Below are 19343 nucleotides of genomic sequence, written 5' to 3' on the forward strand. Positions count from 1 at the left end.
GCTGTGGGCTTTACAGATATGTGTAGCTGGACAGTGAGTGGAGCTGGTGGGTCACATGTGGCCCACCGCTATATTATCTCACAGGCCAAAGATAGGAGCCATACATGAATATTGTAAAACAGAGAAAACTACAAGAGAAGATTATGAAGAGGAGTGAGAGAGAGAGAGAGAGAGAGTGAGAGAGAGAGAGTGAGAGTGTGTGTGTGTGTCTGTGGTGTATTTTCCTTTGTGTCCCCTCTGTTGCCTTTAATAATTTGGAATTTCTGTTTCTCATGTAAACCCATGCTAATCTCTGGGATCACAGTTTCTGACTATGTCTTGCACTGAGTTCTTGTTTGCTTTACAGACGGAGAAGGGCAGTGCTTTGCATGAGGCTGCTTTGTTTGGCAAGACAGATGTGGTTCAAATCCTGCTGGCTGCAGGTGAGAGGTCGGCAGTGCTCTTGTATACGGCATGTCAGGGTCGGGACTGAACAGCGTCTCAGGAGGGGGTTGATTTCCACTGGCTGCAGTTGAACCCAGTTCATGTGTGTCTGCATTTGTTTGACTGTGTAAGTGTAAGACCTGTTTTTGGATAGCTGGATTAAATGGCTTTAGAGGATAACCATTATTTCTGCTGGAAGGTTGATGTAAGTGAACTTGAGTCTGGCTGTGTCTGAAGTTGTCTTGAAAATTCTCATTCTCCTGCTCCTTCCTGTGTATATCTCTAGGAATTGATGTGAACATAAAAGATAACCGGGGGCTAACTGCACTAGACACTGTTCGAGAGCTTCCTTCCCAGAAGAGTCAGCAGATAGCAGCATTTATTGAAGGTCAGTTCATGGGACAGAGGAGAAGGAAGCCCTCCCAGTGAGGCTACTGGGGATAGGACTGAGTGGTAAACCCAGAAACTTCTTTGCTCTAGCCCTTTTCTCTATCTTTGTAGAACACATGACTGGGAAAAGAAGTACAAAAAGAGACAAATCCATCAGAACCCAGCCACCGTTTGTCCCTAATGTGGACTCAACATCCCTGAAGTCTCAAGGTAAGCATGACTCTGTCCTCCAGTTAGGGCCTGGGGTGGACCAAATGTAAAACTTCCCCTTCTCTGCTTTGGAGTCCCCAGGTCTGTACAGTAAGTATGGCTTTTTGGTGTTTTGCCGCAAGACCAATATTCATCATATTAATTAACTATTAATTATGCTTGCATGTAGTTTCAGGGTGCATTTCTTGATGTGTGGCATGTCTGAACTTATATTGAACATATTTATTTCCAATATTTATACTACTAAGCAGGTTTATTGCCTGTGTGAGGTTGGAACAGTGCTTCAGGCACTCTCTCTTTTGCCTACTTTGTTTCTCAGAATTAGTATATGACCTACCTACTGCCATATAGTCTAGGATGGGTGTATGTTCTGTCAAACACAGGGTGGGGGTAGGGGGAAGTTGATGAGGAAGGAAGGGATAGAAATAAGACAGTATAACAAAATCCAAGTAGTTGCGGTTGGATTGTACTTGATGAAAATTATTTTTGAAAAGTTACCTAGGGGCAGCTAGATGGCACAGTGGATAGTGCTCTGGCTTTGGAGTCAGGAAGACCTGAGTTCAAATCCGGCCTCAGACACTTGACACTTACTAGCTGTGTGTCCCTGGCAAGTCACTTAACCTCAGTTACCTCATCAAAAAGCAAAAAAAGAAAGAAAAGAAAAGTTACCTAATTCTTGCTGTCATCAATGCCACTAACTAGAAGGTTAGGTTATTTAGGCCATTTCCCTGCTAACCAGAATTCAGATAGGTAGATTTTCAGAAAAGGATAATGCATTCATTACTAGGCCATTCTACCAACTATTAATTGTTAATTGTTTTAGAGTCTCAAGCTTGTGATTGTATTTGCTTAGGATATTCTGAACTGTTATGCTAAGATAGAATGTTGTGAGTCCCTGGTTAAGTTCAAATTGAACTACCTAGTGGCTATGGCAATTATAAATGTATGAAGATAACTGAATAATTACCAAGCCACTTGACTTATAGGTATGTCACCTAAAACAAAGACAGAGCTCGGGCAAAATGAAAAGACAAGCATTTAACTCAAATGTAATACTTTATATGTGTCACTATTACATTTCATCTTACTATATTTTCTGTTTTGTTTAGTCTGTTGGTTTTTTTGTATCCCAATTCTGTTGTCCAACATGATATTGATCCTGCCCAGCTTTGTAAATTCAGAAATTTGATAAATGTCACCTACCCTTTCAAGTCATTAGTAAATTAAGGTAGCATATGTTGGGAAGAGTGGTAGAATCGGACTCAAAGGACCTGGGTTCAAATCCTGGTTCTGTCACTTATGTGTTATCTTGATGGACAAGTCTCATAACTTTTCTGAATCTTCATGTTTGATCTATAAAATGAAGGGTGCTTTTTTTTTTTTTAAACCAGTTTACCTTTAAGGTGCCTTTCCAGCTCTAAATTTGTGATCCTATGTTGAACAGAAAACCAGAGACAAAGGGTATTTCACTAATGACACCCTTCCAGGTTAGCAGGAGTACATTCATCTATCACCTGTCTTTTGATTCAGTCATTCACCCAGTCTCAGATCTGCCTAATTCTATTATTGTCTAGCTCACATATCTCTATCTTGCCTAAAAGGATATAAAAACTTTGTCAGATGCCTTTTTGTATTCAAGGGCTATTATGTAGTGTTCAAAATTCTGCCGATCCAACAATATAGTAAAGTAGTCCAAAAAAGGAAAGGGAGCTAGTCTAGTCTACCATGACTTGTTCTCAATGACTTTGACGTCACCACTTTCCTTCATTAAGTACTCACAAACTATCCCTTTAATAAAGCATTCTAGAATTTTTCTAGGAATTGAATTCAGGTTCACTGTTCTGTAGTTTGAAGTATCCATCTTGTTTCCCTTTTTGAAAATTGAAATTTTTATCCTTCTATACTCCTCTGATACCTTTTGGACTCTATTATATTTCAAAGGGCACAGGCAATGTGATTTAGTAATCAAATCCACAAAGTATTTTTTTTTTAAGGCAATTCAGGTTAAGTGACTTGCCCAGGGTCACACAGCTAGTAAGTGTCAAAGGTCAGATTTGAACTCAGATCCTCCTGACTCCAGGGCTGATGCTTTGCACCACCTAACTGCCCCCCACAAAGTACTTTTTAACCTGCTATTTAATTTCTCTGGGAATCTAGTATTGGAACTAATTTATGCTAGCTAGGTGCTTTCATACTTTTTCACTTATTTAGGGTTTCAGTTCTTTGTTAACCTGTTTTTGTTCTATAATTCCTAGTGTAATGATCACTCTCCATGGCAGAGAAAACAGCTCAATTCCATGAAGATTTATTAAATACATACTGTATACAAAGCATTGGAGATACAAGGACAAGATCAAAATTGTCTCCAACCTCAGGGAACTTACATTCTGTCATAAAGCAAAATAACAGATGTGTAGTTCTCTTTTTTCTCTTTCATTCACCACAAGTAGTGATGACTTTCTGTGTGTGTGTGTGTCTGTGTGTGTGTGTGTGTGTGTGTGTGTGTGGGGTTCAGAACTTCAAACATCTGTGATCATATCTGGCTCATCAGAAAGAGTGCTGGATTTAGAGTCTAGGTTCAGTTTCATTCTGTTTCTGTCACTCTTTGTATGACTTTGGGCAAGTCATATAACTTCTCTTGGTCTCAGTTCCTCATCTGTTAAGTGACTGGGTCAGAGTATGTTTTTAGAGTCCTTTTTATCTGTGTTCCTGTGATCCCTCTGCTTATGCAAATTGTCTCCCCTCCATTCCCTGTTAGGTGCTCTTTTTGTTTTAGTTTCTGTGTCCAAGAATATTCATCATCTGGTCAATTGTCAATAAACATTTATTAAGTGCCTATTATGTGTTTGCACAGAGTTAATACTAATAAGAAAAGGAAAGACAGTCCCAGTAGTCAAAGAGCTTACCTTCTAATGAAAGTAGGTAAGACACTGGAAAAATCTGAAAAGTGGAGGGAGGGAATGCTGGAGGGTAGGGTAGGGAGGTGGGAAGAGGGGCTGAAAATTCTGAGCCCTCTACAAAAGGAGGCTTTGGGAGGAGTTTTTTGGTTTACCTTCTAGCAGAGGGTAAATTCAGAGGAGAGGCAATTGTGCCCCACCCTCAGTCTATGAGCATCTAGGGAGTTACCTCGGCCAGTTTTGGGTTCTATACTTAAAGCCTTTCTAGCTTGGTATAGGTCTTGTAGGACCTGCCAGAACTTATACTCCACTAATAGGCATCAAGAACCCATGGCCCTCTTCATGCCACAATTAAAGGTCAGTGGAGGAAAACACATAAATATCTGTGCTCACATGTATATATAAACATATTCACACATAGAAAATCCTTAAGGATTTATGTTCTCCAAAGAGCATAAGGAGTATTAACTGTTTAATTACTCCAAAGTTTCTTCTTCTTTTTTTTTTATAAACTATGTATTTTTGCACAATTATATTCAGTATTTACTTTGTTTTTTCCTCAACATTTATATATAGATAGATATGTCCAGGAGTGACATATCTATCTATATAGATAGATATAGAGGCCTCGAGGCCCCATGAATAAATCCCCTTAATAAAAGGATTTTATCTGTAAAAGTTGAACTCAGTCAAAGGGCTGCACTTGAGGACCTAGAGGGCCATATGTGACTTCAAGGCTTCGGATTCCCCACCCCTGGATATGTCTAGATCTGTGTATATATATATATATCTTGCCATTTATTGATGTGATCCACACATTTTTTTTTCATGTTATGTAGTATTCTTTTGTATTCATATACTACATTTTCATTAACTGATTCCCCTACTTTGAGGTATTTGGATTATTTCTAATATTTTCACTAGTAAGAATAACACTGCTTTGAATTTCTTTGTACAAATTGCTTTTTTTCCTTTAGTATTATTTTCTCAGTCTGACTTTGATTGTGTGAAAGGATTTGAACAAATTTTTTAAATTCTTGCTCTATGAGTCAACATATTGCTCTCCAAAAAGAGTAAGCAAATTTATAGTGCCACCAGGATTGTATAAATATACCTGTTACCTCATATCCCTGCTGAGATATTATTTTTACTGACTGTTGCTATTTAGCATGTATATAATTATACTTTAAAATATTTTAATTTGGATTTCTGATGTGATATAATTATAGGATTATAAAATTTCAGAGCAGGAAAGGTCCTATAATTTCTAGTCTAATCAATCCGGATGATTTTTACAGAAGAGAGAGCTGAGAGAGGACTAGAAAAGGTAAATAACTTGCCTGAGCTCACACATTTGAGTAGAGGCAAGATTCACACTTAGGCCTTCTGACACCAAATCCAATTTTCTATTCAGCAGTAAGAGTTATCTCGATATAGGAACACATGGTGAGAAAAGTGAAGAATTAGAAGACAAAAGTAATTTCTGGTGGTAGATAAATGAGTAAAGGTACAAGAGACTCCCCACCATATCATTTCCATGGACTTTCATTCAGAAGTGTAGTATATTGAACTGAGTAAAACTTCTCTTCAGCTCATTTAAAAGAACTGTGAGCGTTTAGAGTAGAGAAGGGAAGTCCTAATAGCCAATAGGATCATTGTCTTCAGGTATTTTAAGGACCTTCCTGTGGAAGAGGGGTTTGGTTTAATTTACTTAGCCCTGGGAAGCAGAGTGAGGAATAATGAATTGAAGCTGCACGTGAGGAAGAACTTCTGAAGAACGAGGCCCTCCCAGGAGGGGGGTGGGTCACCTGGGGAGAGGCTGGAGTCGGCCGTCACTGGACAACTTCAAGGAGGAGCAGAGTAACCGCTGGTCCACAGTGTGGTGGAGGCAGTTTCTGGGCATGTGTAGTATGGAATATGTTGTGTTTCTGATGTCCTACCTCTGAATTTTGTGCCCTGTGAGTTTAAAGTAAACGCTTTATTTTTAGGTCTAAGGACCAGACTAGTCAGTCACTGGTCTGAAAATTACATGGCTTCATCAGGGTCAGAATTCTGCATTTGGAGGCATGGCAGTTCTTAATTTTGTGTTTTCCGTTTCCTTCCTTTTTCTGTTCTCCTTGTCCTCGTCAGGTGATGTGGAGAAAGCAGTAAATGACCTGATCATTGATTTTGGCATGAACTCACAAGAGGAAGGTCCTTATGAAGCTCTGTATAATGCCATTTCCTGCCACTCGTTAGATAGCATGACCAGTGGAAAGTCTTCTGACCGAGAATCTGTGACCAAGGAGGCAGAAGCCGCCATTGTGAAAGCATCTGGAGTGAGGCCTGTGTGTACCTGTTTTGTTTCGGTTTTAAACCCATAGAAGGTGGGAGGGGGGTAAGGGAAAGCAGAGGAATGGGCCAGCAGGTCTTTCTGTCTTCTTGCTGCCCTTTTTGGAGCTCCAGGTTTGGCGTTCATTCACCTAGTTTACTCTTGGGTGTGTGAAAGGGTAATATGGGAGGAGACTTCTCTCAAAACCCATCACATTTGCATCACACTGCACACAGTAAATGTTTGATAAAGGTTTATGGTATTAAAATAAGTTAAACTTCAAGTGACTTTTCTCCCCCTTTACTATTTGTCTGCTCCATTTCACCTAGGGATTCTTCGTCTGGGCCTTGCCATTTGCCCTAGAACTGATCCCTTCTATATATGTTGTCTCCCCTAATTAGAATGTGTGACTCTTCTTCATGAGGTCCTTGTAAATCTCTATTGCAGTGACAGCTCCTGCTCTGATTAGAACTTTCTTGGCTTGATAATGAAATGATGCTTATATTAAGAGATAGAATGTTCCTGATTTCAGCTCAATGAGATGACTTCCCAACATTTTGTCATTTCTCCTCTGAAACAAGGAAGGAGCAAAACGAAAATCATTAGTTTTTGTTCCAACAAGTATTTGCGATCTTTACTAAAATATTTTACTTTTTTGTCCAGAGGGGTCCCAGAGTCATTTCTATATCAAGAAACAACAAAAAGTCTATTAGAATTAATCCCAGCTTGTATGGAGTATTCTGTCTCGGGCTCTATCTGCTCTCGGGAATTACCCATGTGGTCAGCATTGGTATTAAGCTGAACTATCTTGAGGCTTCATTGATACTGTTAGGATGCTTACATGTATGCTTATGTTTGCTGCTACCCAGCCTTGTCCCTCACATTCTAGATAAAAAGATTGTGTTTTCTCTATTCTTATCTTGGAACATGGGAGTGAAGAACATCAAGAATCAGCTTATTTTCTACCTTGTTTTCCCTGCCTGTTGTCACCTTCATTCTTACCACTGCTACTACTTCTTTCTATAGCTCTAAACTGAATCCTCTTGCTATTCTTAGGATTCGTTCCATATTATTTCCCCTAGTAAATAATATTTTTAAAGATGCCATTCTTTGACTCATTTTCTATTAAGCCTTAATCACTGAATGGATGCTGCTTCAGTCAAGCTGAGACCTAGTAAAGACCTTAGTTTGAAAAGGCCAAGGTCCCCCACTGCATCCTGGGCCATCTCCAATTGTCCTGATCTGTATCTAGTCACTGGACCCAGGTGATTCCGGAGCAGCCTTCCCTCACTTAAATCCAGTTCACTTGCACCTCCCTGATGTTAAGGTCCTTTTTGATAATGAAAGACAAAGGGGACAGCTAGATGGTGCAGTGGATAAAGCTCCAGCCTTGGAGTCAGTAGGACCTGAGTTCAAATATGGTCTCAGACACTTGGCACTTACTAGCTGCGTGACCCTGGGCAAGTCACTTAACCCCAATTGCCTCACCAAAAAAAAAAAAAGACTGAGAATGAAAGACAAATAGCAGCCACAGCAATTTACCCTAGAATGGTTTGCCACTAGGGTTTTTTCCTACAATCATTTCCCCTACTTGGTCATATACTGTGGTTTGGTGTTTTGAACATTGTGTTCCAGACATACTAGCTTTGTGCTTCCAAGGTTACATTGGTGATCCTACCTTGAGTAAAGTACATTTTGTTTTTATGCTAATTTTTTTCTTGTTATTGAGGCTGGTTTCAAAAAGGCCAAGGAAGGGGCAGCTAGGTGGCACGGTGGATAGAGCACTGGCCTTGAAGTCAGGAGGACCTCAGTTCAAATTTTCCCTCAGACCAAACACTTGACACTTACTAGCTGAGTGACCCTGGGTAAGTCACTTAACCCCCATTGCTTTAAAAAAAAAAATTAAAAAAATTTAAAAGGCCAAAGAATCTGTTACAGCCCCTAGAATATCTGATGGGCCTAGAGACCCTACTTCTTTGAGTATATTCCAGGGTAGTAGGTCTTTTGTGGTTCTGTGAGAAAGCGATTTGCCATAATGAAATGGACTCTTTCTTCTTTGCCCTCTGGTTGCAAGCCCAAACCTAAAGTTTGCCTCTAGAATGTCCCTGACATCATGGTGGCCCCCAAGGCTGGAGTTGCATCTCAAGAACTGCTGACCCTGCCTAGGCCCAAACTTCTCTTTGGAGCTGACTGCTATTTGAAGAGTTGGGATTAGGGATGAGATGTCGGTCAACAAAGCACCTGTATAATTTCGTACAGTGCTAAGGGTTTTGCCATCTTCCAAATGTCCTGCCTAAATACTTTAGCCATATTAAGCTATGAATTTGGGGGGGGGGGGGCATTTGCACACAAAGCCAGTAGGGGGAGCTGGAACCATTGAAGAGAATGGTAAGGAAAATGGATCTGTGAAAAACCAAGAGACTCTACTTGTTAGATTACTTGTTAAGGAACAAGTAATTTAATATCAGCTTAAGGACTTTTGGTCATTTGCTAGTTAATGTTACACGTTAGGTGTTGTTGTTTTTTTTCTCTCCCTCTCTCTCACGTAATTAAAAAGGCCAAAATCTCCCACAGCATCTGGGGCCATCTCCAGTCATCCTGCTCAGTATCTTGCCACTGGATCCAGATGGCTCTGGAGGAGAAAGTGAGGCTGGTGACTTTGCACAGCCCTCCCTCACTTAAATCCAATTCACTTGCATGCCATGGCATCACCTCCCTGATGTTATGATCCTCTTTGAGAATAAAGGACAAACAGCAACAAGGACTTTTGGTTGTTTGCTAGTTATTTTAGCACCTTAGGTGTTTGTTTTTTTCTCTCACATAATTATTTATATATCCTTTGTTCTTTGTGACTGTCAGTGCCACCCTTCTGTTTCCATATTATTGAAATGTGTTGCTCAGGCACAGTATTCAAGCCACATTTACTTTTCTAATGATTTTATCTTAAAATGGTAGAAAAAATGGTATGGTAGAAGAGAGTGATATCTTTAGTAATTCAGGTCTCATTTCACAATGTCATTGTAGCTATTTCTTGGGTTACAGAGTTCTCAGATCTTTTAACTCTTAGATTTTTTTTTTCATTAAAATTTTTTTTCCATCCCAAATTCTTTTCCTTCCTCCACCCTTCCCCAACTCATTGAGAAGGCAAGAAGCTTAGTCAGGTTTCTGATAGGCTCTGATTTTTTCTTCCATAAACATATGATCTCAAAGGAGGTTTACTTGAGGAGTGGCTACATACCTACTTTTTACACTCCCTAAATCTTAACACACATTGATTAAACACTTGCTGTATAATTGACACTGTTCTAGGTAATGGTGATACATAGCCACATATCAAATAACTTTTAAGCAGTTTATATTTTATCAGAGGAGATCACATCAGATAGTCTAGTATGGGGGAATAGTGCTGGCTCTGAAGTTGTAGGACTTGGGTTCAAATTCAGCTTCTGTTGTTGACTTCTTTGTGACCTTGGAAAAATCACTTGACCTTTCTGTACCCCAGTTTCCTAATATGTGAGATGTGGGGATTAGACTTTAAGATTCTTTTGGGCTTTAGGTCTGTGATCCCTCTGATCCTATGTACCTACATAAGTATGTACAAAATAAATATAGAATACATACACACACACACACACACACCCCCCTCAGAAATCATTAGTAGTAGCGGAGGATTAGGATTAGCTCCTGATGTAGGAGCAGCTGAGTGGGCTGATTTCTCTGGAGGGCTCTCACAACTCAATGTTCTTCTCTTCCCTTTCTTCCTGAAGTATTTACTCCTCTTTTTGAAATGCAGTGAATGAACCTATAGACATAGACTCGCATACAGCACAGACCGTTTGTGACAGCACAAGTTGGGGGAAACATCCCCATGGACATTTTCCATGTGTGTCTACCCCTGTAGACTGGAGGGTGAGGATATATTCAGCTTCCCCTGCTTTTTTAATCTCCCTACAAGAATCTGCTTCGTAATGGAATTTTCCAATCGAAACAATAGCTAATCAAACATGAGTAATTCCTTGGAATGTAAAAGGTACTGAAGTGCCTTCTGGTATAGTTGTAAATGTTTTTCACATTTTTTAGCATGCAGGGTCCTTTATCAAGGATAATACCATGTATCTCTAGAATTGCGTGGATTCAGGAGCTTCACATATTAATACCCATGAGTCCATTGTATTACTTGTAAAGTATTTCTTCTTTTAGCCTCTTGCTTTCCTAAAGCAAAAAAAATGGGGCTTATTCTTTTTTAAAAAATAGGCTTAAATGAAATGAGGTTTTAATGTGCCAATGAATAAGAAGAGTTATCTGTATGGAATAAAATGATTGGAGATGAGAGGGTATTTTTTTGGCTTTTGCTAATTTTTTTTTTATGGAGAGCATTGAAGTTTGAGTAAAAACTAGTGTTTTGATCATTGAGTGCTTTGCTAAGAGTCAGTTCATGAACATTGATTTCTTGGATGTATTCAAGTAGGTAGAGTTTTCATTGTTTCAGAAAATTCAGACTTAGCCTAGCAGCCAAAGAGGACAACAGTGTTTTAGATTTTGTATTCTTGCAATTTCTGTGATAATTATTTACTCTGTACTATTATAGCAGTATGAGAGCCCAGTCAGAGCAAGTTCAGCAGGAAGTTCTTCCGCTCAACCTTCCTGATAATGTTCTCTTACCTTTCCCTTCCTCCCTACACCCACAGGAGGGAACCCAGGGCCTCTAGTCCACCCTAACCTTTGGGCCCACTCCCCCTTTCTCAAGAATAGTGAGCCAGATTCCTCCACCCCCTCTGCCCTACCAGCTCTTGAGGCAGATGTGGTTCTTCACACAGCTTGAAGGAAGAGGGAGATACCAACTACAATCTTCCTGGTAATATGGAGCATCACATAGACCATCACATCTCCCCTGTGCTAGCTACTGTGGCACACTGGATTTACCAATTAACCTGCTACTTCACCTAAAGGACCCTTGGGCCTTGTCATTTGTCTCTTTTATATGTATATATGTGCTGTCTTCCCCAATTAGAAAGCGAGATCCTTGCAATCAGGGATTGTCTCACTTTTCTAGTTGTATCTCTAGCACTTATCACGGTGCTAGTAAGTAGCTATGAAATGCTTTTTCATTTAGTTTTCACTCAGTAATAAGAAACTTTTCTAATCCCAATTTTCCTATTAATATTGAGAGCACCACCATCTTCTCAATCTCATAGTCTTAGTGTCCTCAACCCCTTACTCTCAGACTCACCACACATATGTAATATTGACAAATCTTGGTCATTTCTACCTTCACAACATCCCATTGTATCCTCTCAACTCACTGTCACCTCCATAGTACAAGTCTTCATCATTTTCCAACTAGACATTTTCTATGTCTTCTAATTGGTCTACATGCCTCAAATATCTCCCTCTTTTATCTTCGACTCAACTGCCAAAATTATCTTCCTAAAGTTAAAGCTAGGTCTGACCATATCACCCCTCTACTCAATAAACTGGCTCCCTATTACCTTTAGGATGGAATGTAAAATCCTCTGTTTAGCATCTAAAGCCCTTTAGAACCTGCCTCGTTCTTACTTTTCCCTTGCCTATTCCTGTCCACCCACTCTACAGTCCAGCGATGCCGCCAGACTTGCTGTTCCTCACATAGTCTTGTGCATTTGCATTTGCTGTCCCCTCTGATTTCCCTCCTCACTTCTGAATTTTAGCTTTCCTGGCTTCCTTCAGGACTCGGATAAATCCTACCTTCGACAGGAAGCCTTTCCTGGTCCTATTTCTCTACACATGCTGCGCGCTTGTGGGGCTCTTCCCCCCTCCCAATACATACAACCCTGTCTCTCTCCCACCCTCACTCCCTTCCCCCCGCTGCAGTATGTACATAAATACGTACACACACCCCCCCCCCCGAAGTGCACTCCTTTCCTGGTCCCCATCCCCCAAACTACTAGTACCTTCTCTCAGATATTACAGATTTTCTGTTTACACAGCATATATCTTCTATGTACATAATTATTTGTTATCTCCTTCATAGGATTTGAGCTCTTTTAGGGCAGGGAACTGTTTTAGCCTTTCTGTCTTCATCACTTAGCACAGTGACTGGCTATTTAGCAAATCATTTATCTTCACAGCTGCTCAATGTATGATAGAATTTCTCATCCTTTGTCTTAAGAAATGAAGGCAAGAGCTCCATGGCACTGAAGGGAAGAAATCTCTGTTAAGGGAATAATTTTGATCCCTTATTTGGCCTCTTCAAGACATGTTTTAATTACCAATGGCTAAACTAGGGGTAGACCAAAAATGCCCGATGTTTAAGAAGAGACATGCTAAAATACTTAGGCTTTTTTTTTTTAATCATATAGAGAGAACGTCCACCCCCTCCAGCAAAACCACCACCAGAGGAAGAGGAGGAGGAAGACACTGAAATGGAACTTTGTCCTCACACATCCTCTGAGGTATGTGTGTATGTAGGAGAGGGAAGGAGGGAGGGAGAGCGAGAGAGAGGATTAGAATAAATAATTGCTTTGGGGTGATTAACTCCTTTTATTCCTTACCTATGTTATCCTAGCACCTTTTGGCTGTGTTCTTTTTGCTTTGGTCTTTCATCTCCAGAATATAACTTTATTATCAATGACAATTAATGTATGGACAGCTGACCTTGAATCCAGAAGACTTACCTGGGTTCAAGTCCTGCCTTTGATATATTCTGACTTTGTGACCCCAGGCAAGTACCTAACCTCTCAGTGCCCAAGCCAACTATGTAAGACTGTAAATTATAGAGAAGGTGTTGCTCTGCATTTGTAGATGAAATTCCTCACTGGGAGCTCCATATATTGATGCAATCACAGGCCTGGTAAAACAAAACAGAACAAGACCAAAAAAAAAACTCCAAACCTCTTTATGCTAATAGCTACCTGTTCAAAAAACTTACATCATTTCAAAAAATTTCATTCCCTGTTGTTTTAATAATTTTTATTTCTTTTGTATTCATATCACCTTGGTTTTTTAGTATAGCCTTCCTTTATCTCTCTTTCCGCTCCTTGTCATTCTCTTCTCTTCTGCCACCCTGAGAGAACCATCCTTTATAGCAGAGGTGTTAAACACATGACTGGGGAGCCTCACAAGTTGAGTCCCACAATACTCCTGAGTGCTGCCCAAAGCAGAGATCCTTCTGTATGGTTTCGTGGCTAAGTTTGACACTACTGCTTTATAACAGTGAATAACAAAGAAGAAAAAAGTGATTAAGCAAAATTAGTCAGCATATCAATCAAATCTCACCTTGTTATTTAATAAAAATAACAGGTCATGGGCCAGCTAGGTGGCACAGTAGATAGAGCATTGGTCCTAGAGTCAAGAGAACCTGAGTTCAAATTCGGCCTCCGACACTTGATGCTTCCAGCTGTGTGACCCTGGGCAAGTCACGTAACTCAGATTGCTTCCCCAAACAAATAAACAAATAAGTGCAGGTTATTGGGATGCATTAATTTAGTCACTTTTCTTACTGTTTAATTTTTATTAATGTTTTACTTTGTTAGAGCCTAGGATTAGACATTTGTGTAGCTAATGAAGCTCTGAAAATTAAATTATTCCCCACCACTTTGGAAAATTGCTCCTCTTGCCTACCAGAGGCTTTGAATCATTCCTTTAACACATGTAGCCCATTGTAATAAAAATAGAGCAGTTTTGGCAAGGAGGTTATGATTAAACCTAGGTCCTCTGTACTACCTCACAACAATAATAAATGTGCCAAATAAAAGAATTATGAAAAAGAGGAGGATCAAAAAAACCTTTCAGGAAAGCTGTAAGACAAGAGAAGGAAGTAAACAAGAAAAAATGCTCAAGTACAATGACTATACTTGGAGTCACGGATTACTAGAAGAAATCACTAGAAAGAAAGAAAAGGATGACAACAACAGCTTTACCTCCAGAAGAAAGACTGGGCATGCCATAAGAACTCTTAAGAATGGTTTTGAATCATGATACAAATTACAAAAGAAAATCTTTTATCTGAAGTATTGGGAATAATGAATTCATGATGAGGAATATGAAAATTAACCACATATAAAGATGATGAAAAAGTTCCATAAAATATTGGGCTGTCTATGGAACAGAGCTTTAGGCAGAATGAAAAAAAATGCAGAGATTTGAGAATTACTGATCTCTATTGAAAATATGAAAGAATTAGAGTCTGAATCTCTTACTCCAGGAAATGATACAAGAAAGTTTTGTAAAAAAGAAGTAGGATATAAATCTGTAGAGAAAAATTTGAAGGACTTACCCACAAATGTTATTGCTGAATTGTAAGTATATAATCAAGTATATAGTCCTCCAAGTAGTCAATTCAATGTCTTTTTCTGTCTGTTAAATTTTTAATTAAGGTTTCATTATACCAGAGTCTAGGACAAGGTATTTATGTATCATAAGGAAAATTTAAAAGTTACATTATGTCCCATTCCTTGCCTGCTCCATATTCAAAATTGTACCTTTTATGTGCTGTATTGTCCACTGGAGGACTTGAATCTTCATTGTAATACATGTAGCTTATAATAATAAAAATAGAGAAATTCTGGCAAGATCATGGAATTAAGCACCAATTCAGATTGCACAATGATAATGAAATGAGAGATGGAAAAATGATGTACTAAAAAGTTATGGAAACTGACCTACACCCCAGAATCATCCATCCCTTCTAAAACTGAGCATATTCACCCATCATGAGAAAAAATGGTTCTTCAATGAGAGCAGGAAATTTAAATGAGAAATACCAAGCTGGGCATGTCCTAGTGAATGGAACTAGGATAAGTCAAGCAATTGCACTGACTGAGTCCACTACAAGTTCACATTATCCAGTCTCAATTGGGCCCTCATTGTAACAGGGTAGTTCTTTTTAGTCCTCCTGAATGGATTCTGTATTCCATTTCCCACAACTGCTCCAAAGTTCTTCTCTTAAGGTGCCTGTCTCAAACCTTCCAGCTGAAGACCTCTTTATTTTGAGAAAGTAAGACTATTCATTGTATGCTCTCTTGTTTCCCTTTTTCTGTATCTCACAATCCCTTAATGTCATACCCAGTTGTTTACTTCTTTATTGTTATTCTTGATGATGATACAGCTCTTCTCCTTGCCAAGGCCAGCCCTTCTGTATACTCTTCTTTAGACCATTACCTCCTATTTTTTCCAGCAGATTGCCCTCTTAGTCATGACCCTTCTTTTTCCAGTCATCAATAGCTTCCTATCTACTTGTTCCTTACTTGTTATCTCCAGATGCACTCAAGTCACTTCCATCCTTAAAAGTCCTTACTAGACCCTACTATCTTCTCAAGGTATAGTATTATACTTCCCTCCTTTTCTCAGCTAAACTCCTACTACAGTAGAAAAGTCATTAATATTTTAGTCAGAGAACCTGGGTTCAAATCCTTTGATGCTACTGCTTGCATGATATCATGCTAGTTATTTATTCCCTCTGGATCTCAGTTTCCTAAACTGTAAAATGAGGAGATTGAACTAGATGGCCTCTGGGGTCCCTTATGGATCTGTGATGCTAGAGCACTGTCTATGCTAACTGCTTTCAATTCTTCTCTTGTCACTTCTCAGTCTTTTACAGTCTGGCTTCCAACCTTACTGCCACCCAGTAGAAACCGCTCTCTTCAGGTCCTAAATTGCCAAAAATGGTGGGTGGCCTGTTCTCAGTCTTCACCCTTCTTCACTTCTTTGCAGTATTTGATACTGACTACCGTTTCCTTCTGGACACTCTCCTCCCTGGGCTTTCAGAAACTGCTCTGTCTTGGTTATTTTCCAGTCTCTTCGATCTCTTTTTCATCTCCTACGTTGGTTCAGTCAAGCAGTTATTAAGCACCCACTGTGTGCCAAGCACTGTTCTGTGTGGCAGAGAAATAAATCCAAAGAATGAAATAATCCTTACTTTCAAGGAGCTTCTAACATCAGTATCATGCCCCATGACTGTGGGTATAACCCTCTGTCCTGTTGTCACTTTCCTTCTTTCCATATGCTCTTACTTGGTAAGAGATTACCAGAGATTTAATTTGCATCTGTTATGCGGATCTTTCTACTTATCTACCCCTGGTCTCTCTCCTTAGCTCCATTCCTACACCACCAACTGCTTATTAGACATTTTTTAAAAAATAAAATTTTAGTTAAATATTTTGTTTTTATATCCCCTTCATTTCGCAATGTATTCATGTCCATTTGGCTCTTCCCGCCCCCACTCTGTGAAGAAGCGGGGTGAGTGTCTATCCTCAGGGTTCCACATCTGGTACAGTGGACCACTCAGAGCTTAGGGGTTCAAGTAAAGAGTTCCTTTAATAAAAACACTTTTCTCCGTTTCCCACAAACAACTCCCCTCCCCCAATCACAACAACAGCAACAAACAACAAGGGTCAAAATTTACCCCCAAAGTGGTAAATCTGTGTAGGAAGATAAAAGCCTCCTGCAAGGAGATTAAAATAGTCATCATTCCCTGGCATCTCAGGAATTCTGCTAATGTCCTAAAACTTTTTATATCCTCCTTGCCCAAAGTCATCAGTATTTTGATGAATTAATTTTTAGTTTTCAATATTCACTTCCACAAGATTTTGAGTTCCAGATTTTCTCCCCATCTCTCCCTTCCCCCCACCCCAAGACAGCATGCATTCTGAATACCCCTTCCCTTCTATCACCTCCCCTTCTCTTATCTCCTTCCCCTTCTATTTTCCTGTAGGGCAGGATAGATTTCTAAACCCCATTGCCTGTATATCTTATTTCCCTGTTGCATGTAAAAACAATTTTTAACATTCATTTTTAAAACTTTGAGTTCCAAATTTTCACCTTCCTCCCTCCTCATCCACCCTCATTGAGAAGGCAAGCAATTCAATATAGGTTATACATGTGTAGTCATGCAAAACGCTTCCTTAATAGTCATGTTGTGAAACACTAACTATATTTTCCTCCATCCTATCCTGCCCCCCATTTATTCTCTTTTCTCTCTTGACTCTGTCCCTCCTCAAAAGTGTTTTCTTCTGAGGTGGAGCCAAGATGGCGGAGGGAAAGCAGTGACTTACTAGAGCTCTCCCCCAGCCCCCTCCAAATACCTATAAAAAATGGCTCTAAACAAATTCTAAAAGAGCAGAACCCACAAAAAAACAGAGTAAAACAAATTTCCAGCCCAAGACGACCTGGATGACTGATCAGAAAGGTATATTGCACCGGGCTGGGAGAGGAGCGCAGTTTGGCGTGAGTGTGCAGGCCACAGCAACCCTGGAGCAGGCCTCAGAAGACTGAATCGTGGGCAGCTGTGGCGGTTTCCAGACTTCTCAACCTACAAATGCCAAAGACAACTTAGAAGGTCAGTGGGAAAAGTCTGTGACTGTGATGAGAGAAGAAGCTAGGTCTCAGCCGCCCTGAGGGCAGCAGCTGCCTTCTGAGCTTCCGGCCCACAGACTGAGGGGGAATCAGGTGGCTGATCAGAGGGGGATTGCAAGGATCTCTTTGCTGGGGCTGAGGCAGCAATCTCTTGCTTTGCCCGTGCTTGGATCTGGGTCACAGTTCTGAGGGGTGGTCCTGGGGCAAGGAGGAGCGCTGGCGTGGGGGAGCTTCTTGTGGCGGTGGAGAGGAAACACCTCGCCCCTTATCATAGCACCTTGGAAGAACTGAAACTTTTCAGGTCCCTAGAAGTATCTCTGAAAACAGCTGTACAAACCCCCGAAGCTTGGAACAGTACATTCTGCACATTGGAAACAGACTCTTATCTTAACAAAGAGTTTAAAACTCAAGTAATTGGTTGGGATCATGAGCAAGCAGCGCAAAAAGAGTCAGACTATATTATCTTACTTTGGTGACAAAGAAGATAAAACATACAACCAGAAGAAGAAAATGAAGTCAAAGCTCCTACATCCAAAACTTCCAAGAAAAATATGAATCAGTCCCAGGCCTTGGAAGAGCTCAAAAGGGATTTTGAGAAGCAAGTAAGAGAAGTAGAGGAAGAACTGGGAAGAGAAATAAGAGTGATGCAAGAAAATCATGAAAAGCAAGTTAACAACTTGCTGAAGGAGACCCAAAAAAATACTGAAGAAAATAACACCTTAAAAAATAGCCTAACCCAAATGGCAAAAGAGGTCCAAAAAGCCAATGAAGAAAAGAATGCCCTAGAGAGCAAAATTGTCCAAATGGAAAAGGAAGTCCAAAAGATTACTGAAGAAAATACTTCCTTAAAAATTAGAATAGAGCAATTGGAAGCTAGTGACTTTATGGGAAATCAAGACACTGTAAAACAAATCCAAAAGAATGAAAAATTAGAAAACAATGTGATATCTCATTGTAAAAACAACTGACCTGGAAAATAGATCCAGGAGAGAGAATTTAGAAATTATTGGACTATCTGAAAGCCATGATCAAAAAAAAGGGCCTAGACATGATCTTTCAAGAAATGATCAAGGAAAACTGCCCTGATATTTTAGAATCAGAGGATAAAATAGAAATTGAAAGAATCCACCGATCTCCTCCCGAAAGAGATCCCCAAAGGAAAACTCCTAGGAATATTGTAGCCAAATTCCAGAGTTCCCAGGTCAAGGAGAAAATATTACAAGCAGCCAGAAAGAAACAATTCAAGTATTGTGGAAACACAATCAGGATAACACAAGATTTAGCAGCTTCTACATTAAGGGACCGCAGGGCATGGAATATAATATTCTGGAGGGCAAAGGAGAGAGAATTACAACCAAGAATCACCTACCCAGCAAAACTGAGTATAATTCTTCAGGGGAGAAAATGGTCATGCAGTGAAATAGAGGACTTTCAAGCATCCTGATGAAAAGACCAGAGCTGAAGAAAATTTGACTTTCCAATACCAAGACTCAAGTGGAACATGAAGAGGTAAACAGGAAAGAGAAACATAAGAGACTTATTAAGATTGAATTGTTTATATTCCTGTGTAGAAAGATGATATTTGTAACTCATGAGAGCTTTGTCAGTATTAGGGTAGTTGGAGGGAAAAAATTATATGTATGTATAGAGATAGATAGAGGGCACAGGGTGAGTTGAAGATGAAAGGGTCATATCTGGAGAATAAAATTAAGGGTCGAGAGAGGATTATACTAGGAGAAGGAGAAAGGGAAAGGTAGAACGGGTAAATTATCTCACAAAAA

General features: G+C 39.8%; 1 protein-coding gene across 8 annotated transcripts in view; it reads left to right on the plus strand.

Annotated features, from left to right (window-relative positions):
- The window catches only part of ANKS1A (ankyrin repeat and sterile alpha motif domain containing 1A), a 227921-nt gene that overhangs the window by 99949 nt on the left and 108629 nt on the right, over positions 1-19343 (plus strand). For all 8 annotated transcript variants that reach the window (XM_027876318.1, XM_027876317.1, XM_027876321.1 and 5 more), the window contains 5 exons: positions 347-422; positions 710-811; positions 925-1023; positions 6051-6247; positions 12570-12662. In XM_027876318.1, coding sequence (XP_027732119.1) covers positions 347-422; positions 710-811; positions 925-1023; positions 6051-6247; positions 12570-12662 — 567 coding nt within the window. The remainder of the gene's footprint in view (positions 1-346; positions 423-709; positions 812-924; positions 1024-6050; positions 6248-12569; positions 12663-19343) is intronic.

Source organism: Vombatus ursinus, unplaced genomic scaffold (genome assembly GCF_900497805.2).
Source record: "Vombatus ursinus unplaced genomic scaffold, bare-nosed wombat genome assembly UNPS02014811.1, whole genome shotgun sequence".
Classification (NCBI taxonomy): domain Eukaryota; kingdom Metazoa; phylum Chordata; class Mammalia; order Diprotodontia; family Vombatidae; genus Vombatus; species Vombatus ursinus.